At 41.1% G+C, this 20,538-nt stretch overlaps 1 protein-coding gene across 1 annotated transcript; it reads right to left on the reverse strand.

The window, feature by feature from the left end:
* Positions 12,085–16,784, reverse strand: LOC109822322 (GDP-L-galactose phosphorylase 1-like). The gene is made up of 6 exons (XM_020388507.1): positions 16,499–16,784; positions 15,671–15,801; positions 15,298–15,600; positions 14,521–14,706; positions 14,164–14,424; positions 12,085–12,613 (listed from the first exon to the last, which is right to left on the reverse strand). The coding sequence occupies exons 1-6, from the start codon at positions 16,608–16,610 to the stop codon at positions 12,287–12,289; spliced, it is 1,320 nt and encodes a 439-aa protein (XP_020244096.1). The 5' UTR covers positions 16,611–16,784; the 3' UTR covers positions 12,085–12,286.

Raw genomic sequence — 20,538 nt, forward strand, 5'->3', positions numbered from 1 at the left:
GCCTTGGAACAAACCGACGGGGTTCGTTATCACGCGGACCTAGAGTCGAGGAGACATCGAGTGGTTCAGTTGTCTCAACAACCAATCACTCATATCTCTGCCAAACTCATGACGGAGGAATGGACACTCGTCAAAAGGGCTCGTTCGACCCTCAAAGAACGTATACAAAAGCGTCGTGCAAACGTAGCTCATGCTCGTGCTCTCTTACAACAAAGACGAGAAAGAAACAAAGAAACGGTGGTCAAAGAACCACCAAAACTCTGCAAAGTTAGGATTCCAAAATATGGAGTTGTGCAAAATCAGCATTCGGAGTCCGTTAAGATTCCATGCCCACAAGGGGGTGGTTCTAAACGTGTGATTCCCGACATAACCTTGGATCATTCAAAGACAATAATAAGTTGTCCTGAGAATGCCAATAAGGTTTTACAATTCACCAAATGATATCGTCATACCTGGGAGGTCATGCCAACAGACGATACGATTTTTTGGCAATCATACCGATGAATCGTATTATCAAGTTGGGGGTGTGAATAAATTTCGAAAAGGAATTATTCGCTCTCATTGTTCCTGTGCACGACTTATAAGATCAGCTGTCCAAGATGATGAATTCCCTGAAGTCACCATCAACGTGGCTGATAAAAAAAAGTCTAAGCGGCATTCAAGTGACTCAAATCCTGACTTTTCCCCGAGAGGAAGAGACAATCCAAGAATTGCTCAAAGGATGTCTCGACTCCAATTAGGAGCCATCAGACACAGAAATTACAAGAGAATGCAAGAAGGAATGTCCTCGGAGGATGAATTCTCGGACACTTATTCTGCAATCGCTTCTGATGATACAATGTCTAGTACGGGACAAACCAGAGAAGTACTCACGATCACCTCTGATCAATTTGCTCAAATACTTCAAGAAGCTCTAGCCAAACAACGTGAAGAAATTAGAGCTGAAGTGAAGACAGAAATGGAGTTAGCTATCCAACAAATGAGAGAATTGCTAGCTCAGCGGCCTCAACCCCCTGAGTCCAGTCAAAGAACTGAATCCAGCCGCCACACTCAGAAAGTTGTGGATGACAGTGATCCAGAAGTGGATGAAGTCATTATGGCTGATATACCTCCTAATAGCAATAACGCTGGGGGTGGTTTAACGGATCCTCCCAATAACGATATTAGGGATGGTTCAATAGCACCTCTCACAGGGGGTGGTCTAACTTATTCTCGTCAACGTCCTTCGAATGAAGACATAGACGAGGACGAGAAAATGAAAGAGCTTGAAAACAAAATCAACGCTTTGATGACGGCTCAAGAAGTAAAAAAGACGGGTATTCCGTATCCCTATCTAAGAGAATGAAATTCAATACCGTACCCGGCAAAATTCAACATGATTAACTTCACACCGTTTGACGGGAAGAACTCGCCTATTCAGCACTTGATTTATTTCAAGTTCGGTCATTCGTTGGCACCCATCGTGGGTCCGCCTTCGATTGGTACCGACGGCTCAAGCCAGGGAGCATCAATTGCTGGGATAACATGGAAAGTTTGTTCTTCAGCAATTTCTTCGATGATGACACCGAAGTGTCAATCGAAACCCTTTTGGATGAGAAGCAAAAAGACAGAGAGTCAGTTGACAATTTTGTCAAACGTTTCCGTAACAAAGCAATGAATTGCAGAGATCCTATTACAGAGGAGTTCATCCTGCAAACATGCCACAATAACCTCTCCATTGATGTCCTGGAAGCTCTGGGGGTCGTGCCATCCACAACTTGGAAGGAGTTAAAATCTCGGGGTGAACAAGCTGAGCATTTTCTTAAAAGAAAGAAAGCCGAGAGAGGCCAACCAATGACATCTGCAATCGTTGAGAATGCGACTCTCGATCCGAGGTTTCAAAAGGAATATTCTTTCGAAGATGATGAAGGTCCAGCCATCTTGGAATACCTCCTCGCCAATGACAAAATCGAGCTACCACCTATTAAAGATCAGGATGGAGCTAAGAGGATTACGGATCCAAACTACTGTGCGTACCACAGAAGGGTTCTTCATCCCACCGAGATTTGCTTTGGACTTAAAAACAAGATCCAAGCCCTAATTGACTCTGGCGTCATAACGACGAAAGAAGTCGAGTAAAGACGACCATACAACTCCAGTGGGTGCACGAGTATAAACTGTTTCCCCACACTCCAAAGAGCATATGAGTATAAATTGCTTCTCGATTATCCAACTAAGTACAATGTTAAACCCGATTTCGCAAAGGAAGCTAGGGGTGGATAATTCATGTAACAGGAAGTTCCCGGAAGAATGTTAAATGTAATATTCTTAGGGATAACCCCGATCATTATGAACAAAGTGATAAACACTAAACTCCTACTATGACTTTCGAATACTCTTTTGCTGAGATAATATTCGATCACCTCTTTAGATCAATCTTCCCTCACAAAATTCTCATTTTGGTCAAACCTTTAAACAGTTAGGACCAAAGCCAAAATCCCCTCTCGATTCGTTCCATGAACGAGAGGTCCACAAATTGAACGATCAAACCTTTAAACAGTTAGGATCGTCTTAAATTCCCTGTTGGTCAAACCTTTAAACAGTTAGGACCAAAGCCAAAATCCCCTCTAGATTCGTTCCATGAACGAGAGGTCCACAAATTGAACGATCAAACCTTTAAACAGTTAGGATCGTCTTAAATTCCCTGTTGGTCAAACCTTTAAACAGTTAGGACCAAAGCCAAAATCCCCTCTAGATTCGTTCCATGAATGAGAGGTCCACAAATTGAACGATCAAACCTTTTGTAGGCTGTCTAAAAATCACAATAGATAGCTTATTCAAACAAGCTCCGACAACGAAGGTCACAATCAGACGACTTCCCAATCACTGAATCCGCAACTCCACAATCGCCACAAACACGACCTCACTTCTGAGATGATTGATCGTGATGGCTGTGACAACAGCATGGGATGTTGATGAGCAATGGGATGATTTCAGAAATAAAAGGTTGGACTTAGTTGGTGAGTTGCTTGGTAGAGAGCTGAGGGCAAATATCCGTCTTTAAGACACTATGGATGTTGATTCCCGTCTAGCTCCTACAACGAAAGCTACAATCAAATAGCTTTCGGGTCGGTGAACGAAAGTTGCGAATGGAGGGCTTTTCACATAGATCGAGAAGAGTTACAATTCAACGACACTTCCGACGACGGATGAAAACTCTATTCAGCAGTCTTCACAATCTACAGTGAAAGTTACAATCTGACGACTTTCACACTCCACAACAGCTAAAAGCCAGGATTACTGAACAACGGTCCTTGCAACGCTCTACAGAAGAAGTTACAAATCAGCTAACTCCTTCTGAAACGCGGGTGTCATCCCCGCGTCATAACTTTGGAAATGAAGGCGACCCTCGCGTCGTCAATACACAAGCCAAACGTGAGCGACCCTCGCGTTCAATGGTGTTCAACCAACAGCGACCCTCGCGTCGACAATGCACAAGCCAAACGTGAGCGACCCTCGCGTTCAATGGTGTTCAACCAACAGCGACCCTCGCGTCGACAATGCACAAGCCAAACGCGAGCGACCCTCGCGTTCAATGGTGTTCAGCTAACACCCAACTTCGCGTCTCAATTCAAAGAACACGAAGTTGAGTTCTAAACGCCAGAATGGGCGTTTGACTTATTCAAACATAAGTCGAACGGTTCCAAAACCGTTTATCCCACGTTCTGAGGGGATTTTCACCCACGTAGGAGCGGATATAGGGGTCAGTTACAACCTCTTATCCCCCTATTAAAAGCTCAACGAACCCAACAGAGCAAGGGTTGGATTTTTGGCATCTGAACCACACAGGTTGGATTCAAAAGATCTAAACCATACAGGTTGGAGATTTTCAGTTCTCAAACAAACTCGACAGAGTTAAATGATCGGATTTTTAATAATCAGATCAGAGGTCAGATTCTTTATCATCAAAACCACTCAGGTTTGGAGATTCGGCAACGACAGCAGCGAAATCCTTAGAGATAGGATTTTTGAATCAACCTCAGAAGATCAAATCTGAGAGGATCCTTCGACAACAGAAAAACAGCTTGATCCTTAACCGAATTTTCGGTTCCAACAACTCTATTCACAGAGTTCAAACTCGTTCAGAGTTCTTAAACTCATTCAGAGTTATTCATAAAACTTTCCACGAAAGTTCATCGTTCCCACGAGATAAAGACGGTCGGATCGTCAACGGAGAGCAAGTTCGACGCAATCAATCGAAGGAAGCACTCCATCGCTGCCAAGAAGAACCCAGTTTTAAACAAAGGGGAAAACCAAATTCGTTTTCCTCTCTTTTGTAATCAAATTGTAACCGAGATCAAAGGAATCAAAGTCAAATTTTCTTTATTCTCTTCTTTGCAATTTTTCCAACAAACACCTTTAAACAGTTAGGATCGTCTCACTGTCCATTTGGTTAAACCTTTAAACAGTTAGGACCAAAGCCAAAATCTCCTCTCGATTCGTTCCATGAACGAGAGGTCCACAAATTGAACGATCAAACCTTTAAACAGTTAGGATCGTCTCGAATTCCCTTTTGGTTAAACCTTTTAACAGTTAGGACCAAAACCAAAATCCCCTTTCGATTCCTTCCATGAACGAAAGGTCCACAAATTGAACGATCAAACCTTTAAACAGTTAGGATCGTCTCACTGTCCATTTGGCCAAACCTTTAATCAGTTAGGACCAAAACCAAAATCCCCTTTCGATTCCTTCCATGAACGAAAGGTCCACAAATTGAATGATCAAACATTTAAACAGTTAGGATCGTCTCAGAACTCCCACTTGGTCAAACCTTACTACAGTTAGGACCAAAACCAAAATCCCCTTTCGATTCCTTCCATGAACGAAAGGTCCACAAATTGAACGATCAAACCTTTAAACAGTTAGGATCGTCTCAAATTCCCATCTTGGTCAAACCTTTAAACAGTTAGGACCAAAGCCAAAATCCCCTCTCGATTCGTTCCATGTCATCGGGTTCATCTCTACCAACAAAAAAGAGACCAGAAGATAGAATATAAAATTCTTCCTCTCCATCATCGGGTTTATCTCTACCAACAAAAAAGAGACCAGGAGATAGAATATAAAATTATTCCTCTCCATTATCGGGTTCATCTCTACCAACAAAAAAGAGACCAGGAGATAGAATATAAAATTCTTCCTCTCCATCATCGGGTTTATCTCTACCAACAAACAAGAGACCAGGAGATAGAATATAAAATTCTTCCTCTCCATCATCGGGTTCATCTCTACCAACAAACAAGAGACCAGGAGATACATCTCTACCAACAAAAAAAAGACCAGGAGATAGAATATAAAATTCTTCCTCTCCATCAACGGGTTTATCTCTACCAACAAAAAAGAGACCATACTACTCCAATAGGTACACGAGTCTAAATTGTTTCCCTACCATCAACAGGAAGTTTCTGGAGAATATCACTCAAAATATTCTTAAGAATAACCTGGCTACCTCCCAACGGGTATATGAGGTTAAACTATTTCCCGAACACTCCAATATAGTATATGAGTATAAACTATTTCTCAAATTCTTCGACAGCAGTTTTAATTTGAGACTTCGACAACGGCCACGCGATAAACGCAACACCGGAGGAATTTTAGCTATTCTACAAAGCACTGAATAGGCTAAAAGATGAAGAAGTCAAGGATTGAAGCCATTCACAAACCATTCTACGCAATTTCCTCAACAAAGCACTGGAGAAATTGCAGGGAAAGCTTATCATATCCAAAGTGTCCCAGACCCCTCTCTAAAAAAATGATGAGTCTGAGATACTTTGGAGGGGGTATCTGTAGACATCAAAAAATGCTTACAGACATTCAAACACCACTCAAGACGATATAGAAGAACAATATACACGTCATCAAGCAACATATGGCGGCGCGGCAGGACATGGTGCCGCGGCTAAGGCGCGGCAGACCAAGGTGCCGCGGCTAAGGCGCGGCAGACCAAGGTGCCGCGGCTAAGGCGCGGCAGACCGCGGCCAAAGAGAAAACACTCGGTCAGTTATTTTGTCCCCGTTTCAACTGTGGTGCACTGAGACCCCTATAAATACCTCCCTACACACGAAATAAAGGAGGGAGAGCATTTTGGAGCAGAAGAGGCTTGAGGTTTCAGTGATTTTGAAGAAGAGAGAGAACTTTCACCCTTTGACAAGCATCATTCGGTGATTCCTAGAGATCTAAGCTCAGACTTGATCTTTGGAAGAACGGACATCTTACATCGATAAGATATTCGTTTTCAAATCTTTACTTCGATAAACGAAGGAGAGATCCCTAAGCACCCTCACGATCTTTGAATCGGTGGTCAACGAGCCAAAGCACTCACGGCACAGGCAAAGTCCGACAAAGCAGGAGTTGATAGACAATTTCTGTGTTATTTTCTCAAGAGTTGTAATTTTTGTTTAGTTTCATTGTAATTTCGTGTAAACAAATTAAAGTTTAATGGAATCGACAATGGAGTCAACTTTCGCTGAAAACAAGCTGGCGACTACAGTGGGAGCCAACGGTCTCGCTGTCGAGACCGTCGTGTCGCAGCCGATCAAGATTCCAGTTGAATCCATGGTCGAATACGAATTCGACCAAACCAAATTTGAGGAATATCTCTCATCATCCTCTTCAAGATCTTCATTGTCTCGTAAATACAAGAGGATCTCACAATTGAGGAAGACCTACATGTCAAAGAAGGCACAAAATGAAGACTCTCTCCGGATTGTTGCTAAGAATTTTACTCGCAACACCTCTGCTCACAATGACTCTTATCTAGTTAAAGAGTCATCGAATCAAAGCCCACCGGTACTGACGAAGAGGGCTCGTCAGAGACAGCGTCAGCGCCGTGCTCGCCAAATAGCTAAGGCATTTGAACAAACCGACGGAGTTCATTATTATGCGGACTTAGAGTCGAGGAAACAACAAGTGGTTTGTTCAACGCAACGACAAACTACTCACGTTTCTGCACAATTCACGACGGAGGAATGGACACTCGTCAGAAGGGCTCGTTCGACCCTCAAAGAACGTATACAAAAGCGTCGTGCAAACGCAGCTCATGCTCGTGCTCTCTTACAACAAAGACGAGAAAGAAACAAAGAAACGGTGGTCAAAGAACCACCAAAACTCTACAAAGTTAGGATTCCAAAATATGGAGTTGTGCAAAATCAGCATTCGGAGCCCGTTAAGATTCCATGCCTACAAGGGGGTGGTTCTAAACGTGTGACTCCCGACATAACCTTGGATCATTCAAAGACAATAATAAGTTGTCCTGAGAATGCCAATAAGGTTTTACATCCTCAGAAGAAAACATGGTTGTCAAAAGACATCGTTATACCTGGGGTGTCATACCAACAGATGATAAGATTTTCCGGCAATCATACCGATGAATCATACTATCAAGCTGGGGGTATGAACAAAACTCGAAAGAGAACTGTCCGGGAAATGAACTCTCATTGTTCCTGTGCGCGACTCATTAGAGCAATGCTATCAGAATGTGACTGTTTCAAACGAGAAGCCATCTCACGAAGAGTCTCGGTATTCCACAGTCTTTTCACCGAAATATTGAAGCTTAAGCCGAGGCATTTCTGCAAGAGAAAATCAGCTGCCCAAGATGATGAATTCCCTGAAGTCACCATCTACGTGGCTGATAAAAGAAAGTCTAAGCGGCATTCAAGTGACTCAAATCCTGACTTTTCCCCGAAAGGAAGAGTCAATCCAAGAATTGCTCAAAGGATGTCTCGACTCCAATTAGGAGCCATCAGACGCAGAAATTACAAGAGAATGCAAGAAGGAATGTCCTCGGAGGATGAATTCTCGGACACTTATTCTGCAATTGCTTCTGATGATACAATGTCTAGCACGGGACAAACCATAGAAGTACTCACGATCACCTCTGATCAGTTCGCTCAAATACTTCAAGAAGCTCTAGCCAAACAACGTGAAGAAATTAGAGCTGAAGTGAAGACAGAAATGGAGTTAGCTATCCAACAAATGAGAGAATTGCTAACTCAACGGCCTCAACCTCCTGAGTCCAGTCAGCGAGCTGAATCCAGCCACCACACTCGGAATGGATGACAGTGATCCAGAAGTGGATGAAGTCATTATGGCTGATACACCTCCTAATAGCAATAACGCTGGGGGTGGTTTAACGGACCCTACCAATAACGATATTAGGGATGGTTCAATAGCAACTCTCACAGGGGGTGGTCTAACTCATTCTCGTCAACGTCCTTCGAATGAAGACATAGACGAGGATGAGAAAATGAAAGAGCTTGAAAACAAAATCAACGCTTTGATGACGGCTCAAGAAGGGAAAAAGACAGGTATTCCGTGTCTCTATCCAAGAGAATGGGATTCAATACCATACCCGGCCAAATTCAATCTAGTTAACTTCACACCGTTTGAGGGGAAGAGCTCGCCTATTCAACACTTTATTTATTTCAAGTCTCATTTAGGCATGATTTCTGGAAATGAGGTTTTAATGGTTCGGTCATTCGTTGGCACCCTTCGTGGGCCCGCCTTCGATTGGTACCGACGGCTCAAGCCAGGGAGCATCAATTGCTGGGATAACGTGGAAAGTTTGTTCCTCAGCAATTTCTTCGATGATGACACCGAAGTGTCAATCGGAACCCTTTTGGATGAGAAGCAAAAAGACGGAGAGTCAGTTGACAATTTTGTCAAACGTTTCCGTAACAAAGCAATGAATTGCAGAGATCCTATTATAGAGGAGTTCATCCTGCAAACATGCCACAATAACCTCTTCATTGATGTCCTGGAAGCTCTGGGGGTCGTGTCATCCACAACTTGGAAGGAGTTAAAATCTCAGGGTGAACAAGCTGAGCATTTTCTTAAAAGAAAGAAAGCCGAGAGAGGCCAACCAATGACATCTGCAATCGTTGAGAATGCGACTCTCGATCCGAGGTTTCAAAAGGAATATTCTTTTGAAGATGATGAAGCTCCAGCCATCTTGGAATACCTCCTCGCCTACTGTGCGTACCACAGAAGGGTTCTTCATCCCACCCAGATTTGCTTTGGACTCAAAAACAAGATCCAAGCCCTAATTGACTCCGGCGTCATAACGACGAAAGAAGTCGAGTAAAGACGACCATACAACTCCAGTGGGTGCACGAGTATAAACTGTTTCCCCACACTCCAAAGAGCATATGAGTATAAACTGCTTCTCGATTATCCAACTAAGTACAATGTTAAACCCGGTTTCGCAAAGGAAGTTGGGGGTGGATAATTCATGTAACGGGAAGTTCTCGGAAGAATGTTAAATGTAATATTCTTAGGGATAACCCCGATCATTATGAACAAAGTGATAAACATTAAACTCCTACTATGACTTTCGAATACTCTTTTGCTGAGATGATATTCGATCACCTCTTTAGATCAATCTTCCCTCACAAAATTCCCATTTTGGTCAAACCTTTAAACAGTTAGGACCAAAGCCAAAATCCCCTCTCGATTCGTTCCATGAACGAGAGGTCCACAAATTGAACGATCAAACCTTTAAACAGTTAGGATCGTCTTAAATTCCCTGTTGGTCAAACCTTTAAACAGTTAGGACCAAAGCCAAAATCCCCTCTCGATTCGTTCCATGAACGAGAGGTCCACAAATTGAACGATCAAACCTTTAAACAGTTAGGATCGTCTTAAATTCCCTGTTGGTCAAACCTTTAAACAGTTAGGACCAAAGCCAAAATCCCCTCTAGATTCGTTCCATGAACGAGAGGTCCACAAATTGAACGATCAAACCTTTAAACAATTAGGATCGTCTCAAATTCCCATCTTGGTCAAACCTTTAAACAGTTAGGACCAAAGCCAAAATCCCCTCTCGATTCGTTCCATGAACGAGAGGTCCACAAATTGAACGATCAAACCTTTAAACAGTTAGGATCGTCTCAAATTCCCATCTTGGTCAAACCTTTAAACAGTTAGGACCAAAACCAAAATCCCCTTTCGATTCCTTCCACGAACGAGAGGTCCACCTTCGATTTGTGCAATCAAAACTATGATTCCTTCAATGAACGAGAGGTCCATAAATCGAGTGATCAAACATTTAAACAGTTAGGATCGTCTCAGAACTCCCACTTGGTCAAACCTTACTACAGTTAGGACCAAAACTAAAATCCCCTTTCGATTCCTTCCATGAACGAGAGGTCCACTTTCAGTTGAATAATCAAACCTTATGACAGTTAGGATTATTCAAACCCGTCCAGATTCTCTAAGTGTAGGTCCCACTTTGAGTTTCCTTTGTACCTGGAGATAGAATATAAAATTTTTCCTCTCCATCATCGGGTTTATCTCTACCAACAAAAAAGAGACCAGGAGATAGAATATAAAATTCTTCCTCTCCGATTCTGGGTTCATCTCTACCAACAAAAAAGAGACCCCAACAAAAAAGAGACCATACTACTCCAATAGGTACACGAGTCTAAACTGTTTCCCTACCATCAACAGGAAGTTTCTGGAGAATATCACTCAAAATATTCTTAAGAATAACCTGACTACCTCCCAACAGGTATATGAGGTTAAACTATTTCCCGAACACTCCAATAAGGTATATGAGTATAAACTATTCCTCCACCAGCTCTAAGCCAAGACTTCGACAACGGTCAAGCGATAAATGTAGCACCGGAAAAATTTTGTCTATTCTACAAAGCACTGGATAGACCAAAAGATGAAGAGGTCAAGATTTGAAGCCATGTACGGGTCCTTCCGTACGATCTACTCAATCAAGTATTGAAGGGATTGCAAATAAGGCCTGTCTTATCCAAAGTGCCCCAGACTCCTCTATAAAATAATACGTCTGGAACACTTTGGAGGGGGTATCTGTAGGCGTCAAAAAATGCTTACAGACATCCAAACACCACTCAAAACAACATAGAAGAACGATATACACGTCATCAGGCAGCACTGTGGCGCGACAGCCAATGGTGCCGCGGCTAAGGCGCGGCAGCCCATGGTGCCGCGGCCGCGGCAGCCTAGGGCTGGCCGGCGGCTTAGGCCGCTGCAACCTACAGTGCCCCGGCAGTTAAAGAAGGATGATGATGGCCAGTTAATAAGTGCTGTTATTCCGAATGAATGTTTTGAAGTCTAGACGTGGGCGGCGTATCATGGAAATAGAACGTGATGCTGACCGTGGCACAAGCACGTTAAACACGAAAAAAGAGTGTTAACAGGTCGGTAGGAAAGCGTTCAAGCCACGATGGGACTGTGCTGATAACCACCTCTTTGCCAGGCGACAGCACTATACGCGCACGCAATAGCCGCGCAAAGTGTAGACTGCAGCGCCAAGAGAAAACACTCGGTCAGTATTCTGTCGTCCCCCGTTATCAAGCTGTGGTGCACGTGCAGACCCCATAATAATATACTCCTACACCAGAATAAAAGGACAGAGGCATTTAGCGAGCAGAAGAGGCTCTTGAGCTTTTAGTGATTTTGAAGAAGAGAGAGAACTTTTCACCCTTGACTAAGCATCATTCGTGATTCCTAGAGAAAACTAAGCTCAGACTTGACTTATGAAGAAGACAGATTTACATCCGATAAATATTCGTTTTCAAATCTTACGTTCGATAAACGAAGGAGAGATCCCTAAGCACCCTGCACGATCTTGAATCCGGCTGGTCAACCGAGCCAAAGACTCACGCGCACAGCAAAGTCGACAAAGCAGGAGTTGTGATGACATGGTTCTGTGTTATTTTTCTCGAGAGAGTGTAATTTTTGTTTCAGTTTCATGTGTAATTTCCGTGTAAACAAATAAAGTTAATGGAATCGACAATGGCAGTCAACTTTCGCGGAAAAACACAACATACTTATGGCAATGAGTGGTGTTAGGGGCACACCCCTACCAACACAAGCCACACCCCCTTCTTCCATCGCTACAGTAAACCGGGCCCCACATGGGATTTTAAAAATTCTAAAATCCCATGTGGGGCCCGGTTTACTGTAGCGATGGGAGAGGGGGGTGTGGTTGGTGGTGTGTTAGGGGGTGTGCCCCTAACATTATTTTATGGCAAGGGCATGTCCATGCTACTTACTCATATACAAACCCCCCGTAACTGCTAGCAGAAAATTATTAAAACCACTATTATTACCAAACACTGTTGGTCTTTTGGTTCAGAGAGTACGGTTCATACAGGCAACCGGCCCTAATAGACCCAAACACCTAGCCACATCCAGCCAGGGCTATCACCTAGAACACCAACTATTACTGACCCTTTATTATCCAGTACTTCAAGGACAAGAACATAATCATCTCTCTTCACTGAAGAACGAGACACCCATCCGGAATTGGAGCAGCCACTGGAGGCGAAGATTCGAAGCCGGTCGCCTCAGCTATATCCCCTTCTACCTCCGGGGGCTCCACCATCCCTATGGCCTCGAGAATGTAAGCCTCAACCTCCTTGAATCTTTCCTCGGAGAGCGAGACCTCGGCTAGAAGCCTCCAAGCATAAGCTTCAGTCGCATCGTCGTAGTCCTTTCTCCGCTTCAACACCATGTGCCCACTGATCTCCCACACCGCAGGGTTTACTTGGGTGTCTAACAATTCTTGGCTCACTTCACCCAGAGCCTGCTTCTCCGCATAGCACTGCACAAAGAAAATAATATATATATATTAGCAAGATTGGAAAACTAACTTGCATGTCAGTATGCATGCTCCTCAAAATATAATCACTAAAACTTGAGCGAACCACCGATTTCAGTGTGATATCTATGCAGCTGTACAAATCTAATACCTACCATTTTCTTTTAATCGAATGGTTTCAACAAAAACACACGGCTCACTTCGGTTTTCTGCTATAAGTAATATGATCCTTGCTCACTTGTAACACTAAAATCTGTGTGCAGATAGCTTTCGTAAATAAGGCTTTGAAGTGATCTGAAAAGTTCTCATGATGAATCCTTTGCTTGTCTAACAATTTTGCATACATACTAGGAAGACAGTCCTCACATGACAATGTAATCACTAATGTATACACAAGATATACCCTTTGCATACATACTAGGAAGACAGTCCTCACATGACAATGTAATCACTAATGTATACACAAGATATACCCGGAACAATTTTATCTTATGGACAGTCCTCACATGACAATGTAATCACTAATGTATACACAAGATATACCCGGAACAATTTTATCTTATGGAGCATGTCTTCCAAAATACAAAGTCTCTATAAGGACTTGGCTATACAATTCAAATGCCTTGTATTTCAAGTGTTATAGACTTCCCAAATACAGCACTGTGTATTGCCATTGGGTCTTACAGTTAAAACGAGAGAATTATTGCTTAATGTGCAGCCTTCAGTTTGAAGGATTTTTGGTACCTTATAGGGCTCTTTAAAGAATTAGAGAATAAAGAACATAGCTGGAAAAATACAACAAGGAAACATAATCACTCTATGATTGGGATGATTTTATAACCTACATCTATACTAATATAGAAAGAAGCAACTAGGGGTAGGAAAAGAATGGATGAGTGGTGGACGAACCATCATTTCCAATTGTTTTAAAAAGATTAGAATTGTAATTTTACAAGGAAAGATTTTTTTCTTCCTCTTTTCTATTTTGTTCCTTTCTAGAACATTCTATGTAATTTTACAAGGGATGATTTGTTTATCTTTTCTATTCCTTTTCTTTCTAGAACATTCTATGCCATTCAAATATCATGAAAAAAAGATGGAGCATACATAATTGAATATATTTTTAATATTTTATGTTATAAAAGATGCAAAGAGAATAAATATCTATAAATAAAAAGACAAGGTTCTAAGCATATTTTTTATGCTACAATTTGTTTACACTAATACACAAAATAATGAGGACAAGATAATCAGAGGAGGATTTCAAGTTATAATGAAGGTAAAATCTCTTCGAAAGTCAAGTGTCCCTCACTATCTCCTCCTACTATTAAATGTACATTCTAAATAAAATTATGATTATGTCATATTCTTTCCGAATACAAACATGCGACAATAATATGTATTCATATCACGTGCATTTGCGCGTGTCGATTTCTAGTGGAAATTAATTAAGTTTCCTAGTTTCTCCTCTTTTATGTTAAATGTAAAGAAGACCAAGGAATTCTCAGACTCGATGAACAAATCTTGAAAATTAACTACAGTTTGGCAATTACCTGCGGAAATAGGAATATCTTATTGCCCAAGTCAGAGATGAGAACATTATAAGGGATGTTATTCTCCTGAAGCCAGATACAAGCGCCAGATACCATATTCGAGAGATCCTCAAGAGTTTTACCACCCTCATAAACCAAGCCTCTCACAGGGTAATTCAACAGCCTTGATACCTTAACTCCATTTTCAGATTCACCCTTGGTCACAGGTATCCTCTCTGTTGGAGCTTTCTCCACTGGAAAAGGTGCTGACATGAAATAAGCCTGTACACATACAATTGAAGTATTTTATTAACAACCATATTTCAAATCTCATGCTTATGCTCATAATAGAGAGCCTACAAAGAATAAATGCTTTACCTGAAAGTGGAGGTGATTAATAGTGGCAAAAGCACCAAGGCTATTGTAACCAAGCCGAAAGTAAGGGCTTCCTGCTTCCTCTGCCATGTGAAGGGCAAGCAACAAGCTATCTGGGTCGATCCTTTGAGGCAAGCATTCGAGCACACGTGGAATCAGCAAAACATGCCCATACTCAATCGGGCTCACCTGCATCCATTAGAACAAACTCATTTTGAGGTCAGCATAAAATAAAGCATTTGTTTATCTTATTTGAGTCTAGCCTTATAATCGTTCTTTTGTTCATTACATCTAAATGGGTAAAACCACAAACATTCAAACCCTTTCATATATCAATATTTAAAGGGTTATTTGGGGATGGACCCCCCGTACTATCGCCAAACTGAACTTACTACCACTATAGTGCTATATTTCAAATATTGCAGATAGATCCCGAGAGAGAAATTCTTGACCCTTTTCAGCGGGGTCTATTCACAACAGTAGATTTTCACTCAGGGGGTTTATCTGCAACAGTAGACTACAGGGGTAGTAACCCCAAATTGGAGGGTCTATCTGTGCTTAACCCTTATTTTAAATCCTTTAGGATAACTTCACTAAATGGGTATAAGCACAAGCATGTCAAACCTCTAAAACAAACCTTTTTCAACCTATTCATGTTGGATTTCCTCAACTCCATTGAACAAAATCCATGCTAATGTAGTTCTCCATCACATGCTTTTATCGAGCATATACTAATCTAATGATATCAAAGAATAAAGGTATAAGTTCCCAGTTCCTTACGTTGATTGCAACAACATTTGGAGGGTCGCTTTCTTTAATGGGAGCACTATCAAAGTAGTGAGAGCGCCTTCCACCACCAGCCTCAAAGCGAAAGAGGACCTCCTCTTGACCAACCTTAGTGAAATTAAACTTTTGTGGATCAAAAGGCTGAAGGACTCGATCAACTCTGAACTCAGTTGGGCGTTTCTTAAGGTGTCGGCCTTCGTTGAGTTGAGCAATGAAGCCATGTTGTCCAGGAATCACCTTACTCTCACAAGCAGTCACATCATAGCGGAAGAGTCCTTGGCTCATTCGGTCTTCCCACTACATACATATAAAGGTGTGTATATTAGAGGAAGGTTTTGATTAGAATTGGGGTTTCATGTTTATATACCTGACCGAGCAAAAGGGTGTTGAGGAAGTAGTCAGATGGAGGATCCTCTTTGGAAGCAGAGGGTTTTGACTTGTTGCTTGGTTTCAGAGGTTTTGGAGCATTCTTGAAGGCATAAAGGGGAAGTTTGGATACTGCAAGGAATTAAGGAAGCATGAGCATATACTTTTACTTTGACAACAATTTTATATAGAAGTTACTAAGTAAAAGATAACTTTTACTTGCTAAAAGTGTCATCTTTTTTAAAAGTGTCATCTTTTTTAAAATTAAGCAGCAGCCACTTTCCACTGTTCTCCTGAGAAAGAAGAAAAGTTTCTCACCCAATACTGAAGACTAGTTTCCATGTTCTTACAACCAGGGATTCAGAATTTTCTCTGAAGAACCAAAATAATTTCAAGTGCTCCTCTTTTTACTGCAAATAATAATTGTTTGCTTTATGTCATTTCTAAAAGCATGAGATAAGTAAAGTTTAGCGCGGTTACGGCTCATCTTGTCAAAGAATCTATTTACTTTCTGCATGGATTTTGTTGCAGAGAATCTCAAGAGTTTGCATCCATAAAACCTTTCTCTTACTCACATAATTACTCTTTTTTTTATTTTATTGTTTGCCAAATACTATTAAATTCTCCAGGATATTAAACAGTAACTAAAGCCAACAAATAAAGAAATCTAATAAAAAGCCACGAAGCTTTTGAGATCAAAGAATATTCCACCAGAACAAATCCAAGATACCCATAAAGAGAAACTCCATAGACCTTCTAAAAACAAAAAAAAACAATCAAAATTTCAAAGTAAAAAGGGAAAGTAAAAAAAAAAAAGAATAGAAATTACCAGGCAGGCAGCAATGTCCAAGGGCATTCGGCCCGGCTACCGCATCGATCGGCTCGGCGGCATCCTCCTGATAATTCGACACCACCGTCGGAACCCTCTTAATCGTCAGCATTCTCTTAATGGAATTTTTTTTACTTCTTCTTTTTAAAAAAATCAAATAAAGAACCCAAGAAAAACGAATAAAATAAAATAAAATAAAATAAAAATTTAATCAGAAGCCGCCGCCGGCGAGGAAAAGGAGGTCAGAGGGGGATCCGCCTTCGGAGGGAGGAGTCGCCGCCGGCCGCCTGTGCGTGGGAGGGGCTGGTGTGCGGCTGAGGAGGAGCAGGCCGGCGGCGGAGAATTTACCCGCCGGTTTCTTCCTCTACAAACGCAGCCGTGATTACGCCAACTTTTGAGAATTTTACTTAGGGAGAGAGGAGATTTTTGGAGATGGGAGCTTTGGGCTTTGTTTGAATTTTTTATTTTATATTATTATTATATTTGGGGGGGAGGCTAAATTTGGGTTTGGTTTGGGGAGTTGGAGAGGTGGGTAGGAGGTTGGATATATAGAGGAGAGGTGGACGTTTGAAGGAGGATGAATCCTAGAAGGAAAGGAAAACCGTGAACCACCCCCACCCCACCCCACCCCAGTAATTGTTAGGATTGCAGAAGCCCCCTATAAGTTTCCGCTTTTTGCGCATGACCTTCGTGACGGTGTAAATTCACATTGTGAGTTGGTGCCACACTTTAGATCCTAGACTTGAATGTAGACGGTTAAAATATATTTTATTCATGCTAATGTTCAGCTTGGATCCAAGAAGTAAATGCCCACATGCTAGATACTTCAAATGTGTCAAAACTAGAGCCCACAACCAGCTGTAGCGAAGTGTAACAGAACATGCGAACCTCGCTGCACAGCTCAACTTGACCCGACCAGACCGAGTCAAGAGTGGGTCGAGTTCCAATTTAGACTCTGAGCCGAGTTCAAATGCGTCATTGTGTAGGCCAAGTCGTGAATCGAATTTTGTGCTAAATTCGAACTCATCGGTGAAGTTCGCTAAGTTGATCACATGTGAACTTTCACCCAAAGATATCCATGTGGGCGACATCACCCACAATCTAAAGGAGATGGCTCACCCATATTTAGCGAACTGTGCTTAAACTATTTCAGCGAACTTCGCCCACGAAGCCATTGATGAACTTTGCTAATTGAATGTTTTATAGCTATTTTCAAGGGGTAATTGTTTGCCCATTCTCTCCTAAATCAATGGCTACTTACTCCACTTATGACCGGGCCATTAACTCTCTCTTAGCCTATAAGAGGGGAAATTACTCATTTTTAGACAAGACAATCATCAAGAAATAGAAAACACACGTGCAAAGTTAGCATTCTGAATCTCCGTAACTCCCTAAAGAAGACTACGACTATCTTTCGAGAGGTTAGAGATCACCAATCAGTGAGAGACTCAGCGTCTTAGTCTGACCGTCAACGGATTACAAGATCGATGTTCCATCAGCACACATAAAAGAACCCTAGAAAAAAAATTCCTTTGTTTCATTGTAGTTCCTTTTTATTGTAATCTAAGTTAATTGCAATGTAAAAGACCCGAAACAAAATTGCGGCTCTGCTCCTCCTCTGACAAGAAAATTATATTGCGGTTTGATACTAAGGCATCAGGTCTTTCTCTAAATCGCTAGTCATTGAATTTGACCAAGTGAAGTTTGGGGAATTCATTTTCTTTAACCAATTGTCGATAGCTACCGTAGGAGTTGTCACAAAATTTGTCGTAGTGTGCAACCAAGGTCAACTTTGACCCCTGCATGTGTCAAGGTAAACCTCATCAAAGATAGTTTGAGCTTTGCTCGCCCAGAGTGAAGAAATATCGACCCTTGCCACAATAGAAGGCTGAGGCATTCACATTTTATCCGACTTTGGACATCAGTCCATAACCCCTTTTAGGGTTCATTTTAAGGAATCTCGTGATGGTCACCATGCTTATGCCCTAGAGGGGGGTGATTAGGGTCTTATGCTAATCTAATCCGATTAAATGCCAATTAAAATTAATTAACAAGTTGTATTCTTGCAAGATAGATATACAAGAGTTATAAGCAAGAATAAGCAATATATACAAAGTGATATATCCTATATGATGAAATATACATATGTAAGGATATATAAACTAAGGGTGATATAAACATAAACAAGATAAACAAGATAGTGGACAAAGTGAACAATAGATAATGGCGACAAGAATGATATGAATAATAAGCACAAGTGAGACGCCAAGACAATCACAAACACACAAAGATGATCACGGAGTTCGGACCTTCCGTCCTACGTCTCCGCTCCCCACTCCCGGGGAGAATCCACTATCACAACCGGGTTTTCTACGCTCACCCGAACAATGTTTACACCTCACAATTTCTCTCACGGAGTTTAGTCCCCTCGACCTACGTCTCCGCTCCTCACCTCGAGGAGATCTCCACTCACACTCTCACAGTGTGGCTACACTCCACCCTCACAGTACGGTTTTCTAGCTAACCGAAAACTCTACAACACTCACAATGTAACAACAAATGATTTGTTCTCTAATACAGATGAGAACACAATAAAAGCTCACACTCAATGTTACAACTCTTACAACCCTAATATACTATGTATGCAAATACAATAAGCTCAAGTGGGTGTGTGTAACAAAGAGATTCAATAAAACTTAACTCAATAAGAACTAGCAATAAAAATTGATATGAAATTCAATAGTAAAAATGCTAGGAAATAGAGTTAAGGAAACTTCTCTATAAACACAAAGAGAGGATGATGAAATGTTGAAGATGAACTCTTCAATAGCTGATTGTAAACTCCTCTTTGTAACAGCAAACCAAGACAAACTTAAACCAAACAAAAACAAGCTTAAACCCTTGTTTAAAACCTTGTTTAAAACTTCTTAAAACATTCTCTTCATGAATCTGAAAAGACATCAGCAATGGGGTATATATACCCACTAGAAATCTCAGCAAAAACCCCCAAAACAAAAGAGCAAAAGCACGAAGAAGAGTTCTGGACCTTCGTCGGTCGACCGGTGCGGTCGACCGATGGAGTTTTTCGGTCGACCGGACCGGTCGACCGACAGACTCTCTGTCGCCCAGTGAGAATATGAACTCATGTTCGGTCGACCGGTGCGGTCGACCGAAATCTGACATATTCAAAAACTGTTTTGCTGATTTTAAAACCCTGTTTAAAAATATCAAATAAATTCAGAAAAATGTAAAACTTTGGGGAATGATTGTAGACATGATAATACACATGCTACAAAAACTGGTTTTCTAAAAAGACTTCCCAAATGATAAATATCATCATTTTACAAAATAGTCCAAAACATAAAAATGTAAACATATGAATCTTGACATTTTAGCTTAACCATGTTTTGAAACATTACAAAATGATTTTGTAGACTTAGTAAAAGATGTATATGATTATTGTTAAGTCTATAAACCAAGAAAACAATATTTTCACAAATACAATAGAAAGTAAAACGTATGAGTATGTATATGAAAATATATTTGTTTCATATCTATGAAATTAAACCAAAACAACTTATCCACATAGGAAACAAGCATGTATACATAATTTTTGGAATTTATTTGTAAAAACTTTGTTTGTGGATAAAACTAAAAACCAAGATGTATATGTATATAACTATATATATATATACTAAGAAACTAATAAATGTGTGTGTGAATATAATATTGAGCTTAGAGTATATAACACACATAATATAAACCTATACTAAATATACCCAAGATTGATCTTGATCTTCATTGTAGCTCAACTTGGTACACATGCGGATGAAGCTTGAACTTGATCTTTAACTTTGAATTTGCAAGGCTTCACCGACATTCCGCCAACCTCCTTTGGATATCATCGTTGAAGCTCTATTCCATCCATCCTCCAACAACGTTGTTTGTCTATAATAAATAGGAAAACACAAATACTAGACAAACAACATTAGTGGTAAATTGTTTATTAAACATCATCAAAACAAGAAGGCCAACAGCTT

Source organism: Asparagus officinalis, chromosome 1, assembly GCF_001876935.1.
Source record: "Asparagus officinalis chromosome 1, Aspof.V1, whole genome shotgun sequence".
Classification (NCBI taxonomy): domain Eukaryota; kingdom Viridiplantae; phylum Streptophyta; class Magnoliopsida; order Asparagales; family Asparagaceae; genus Asparagus; species Asparagus officinalis.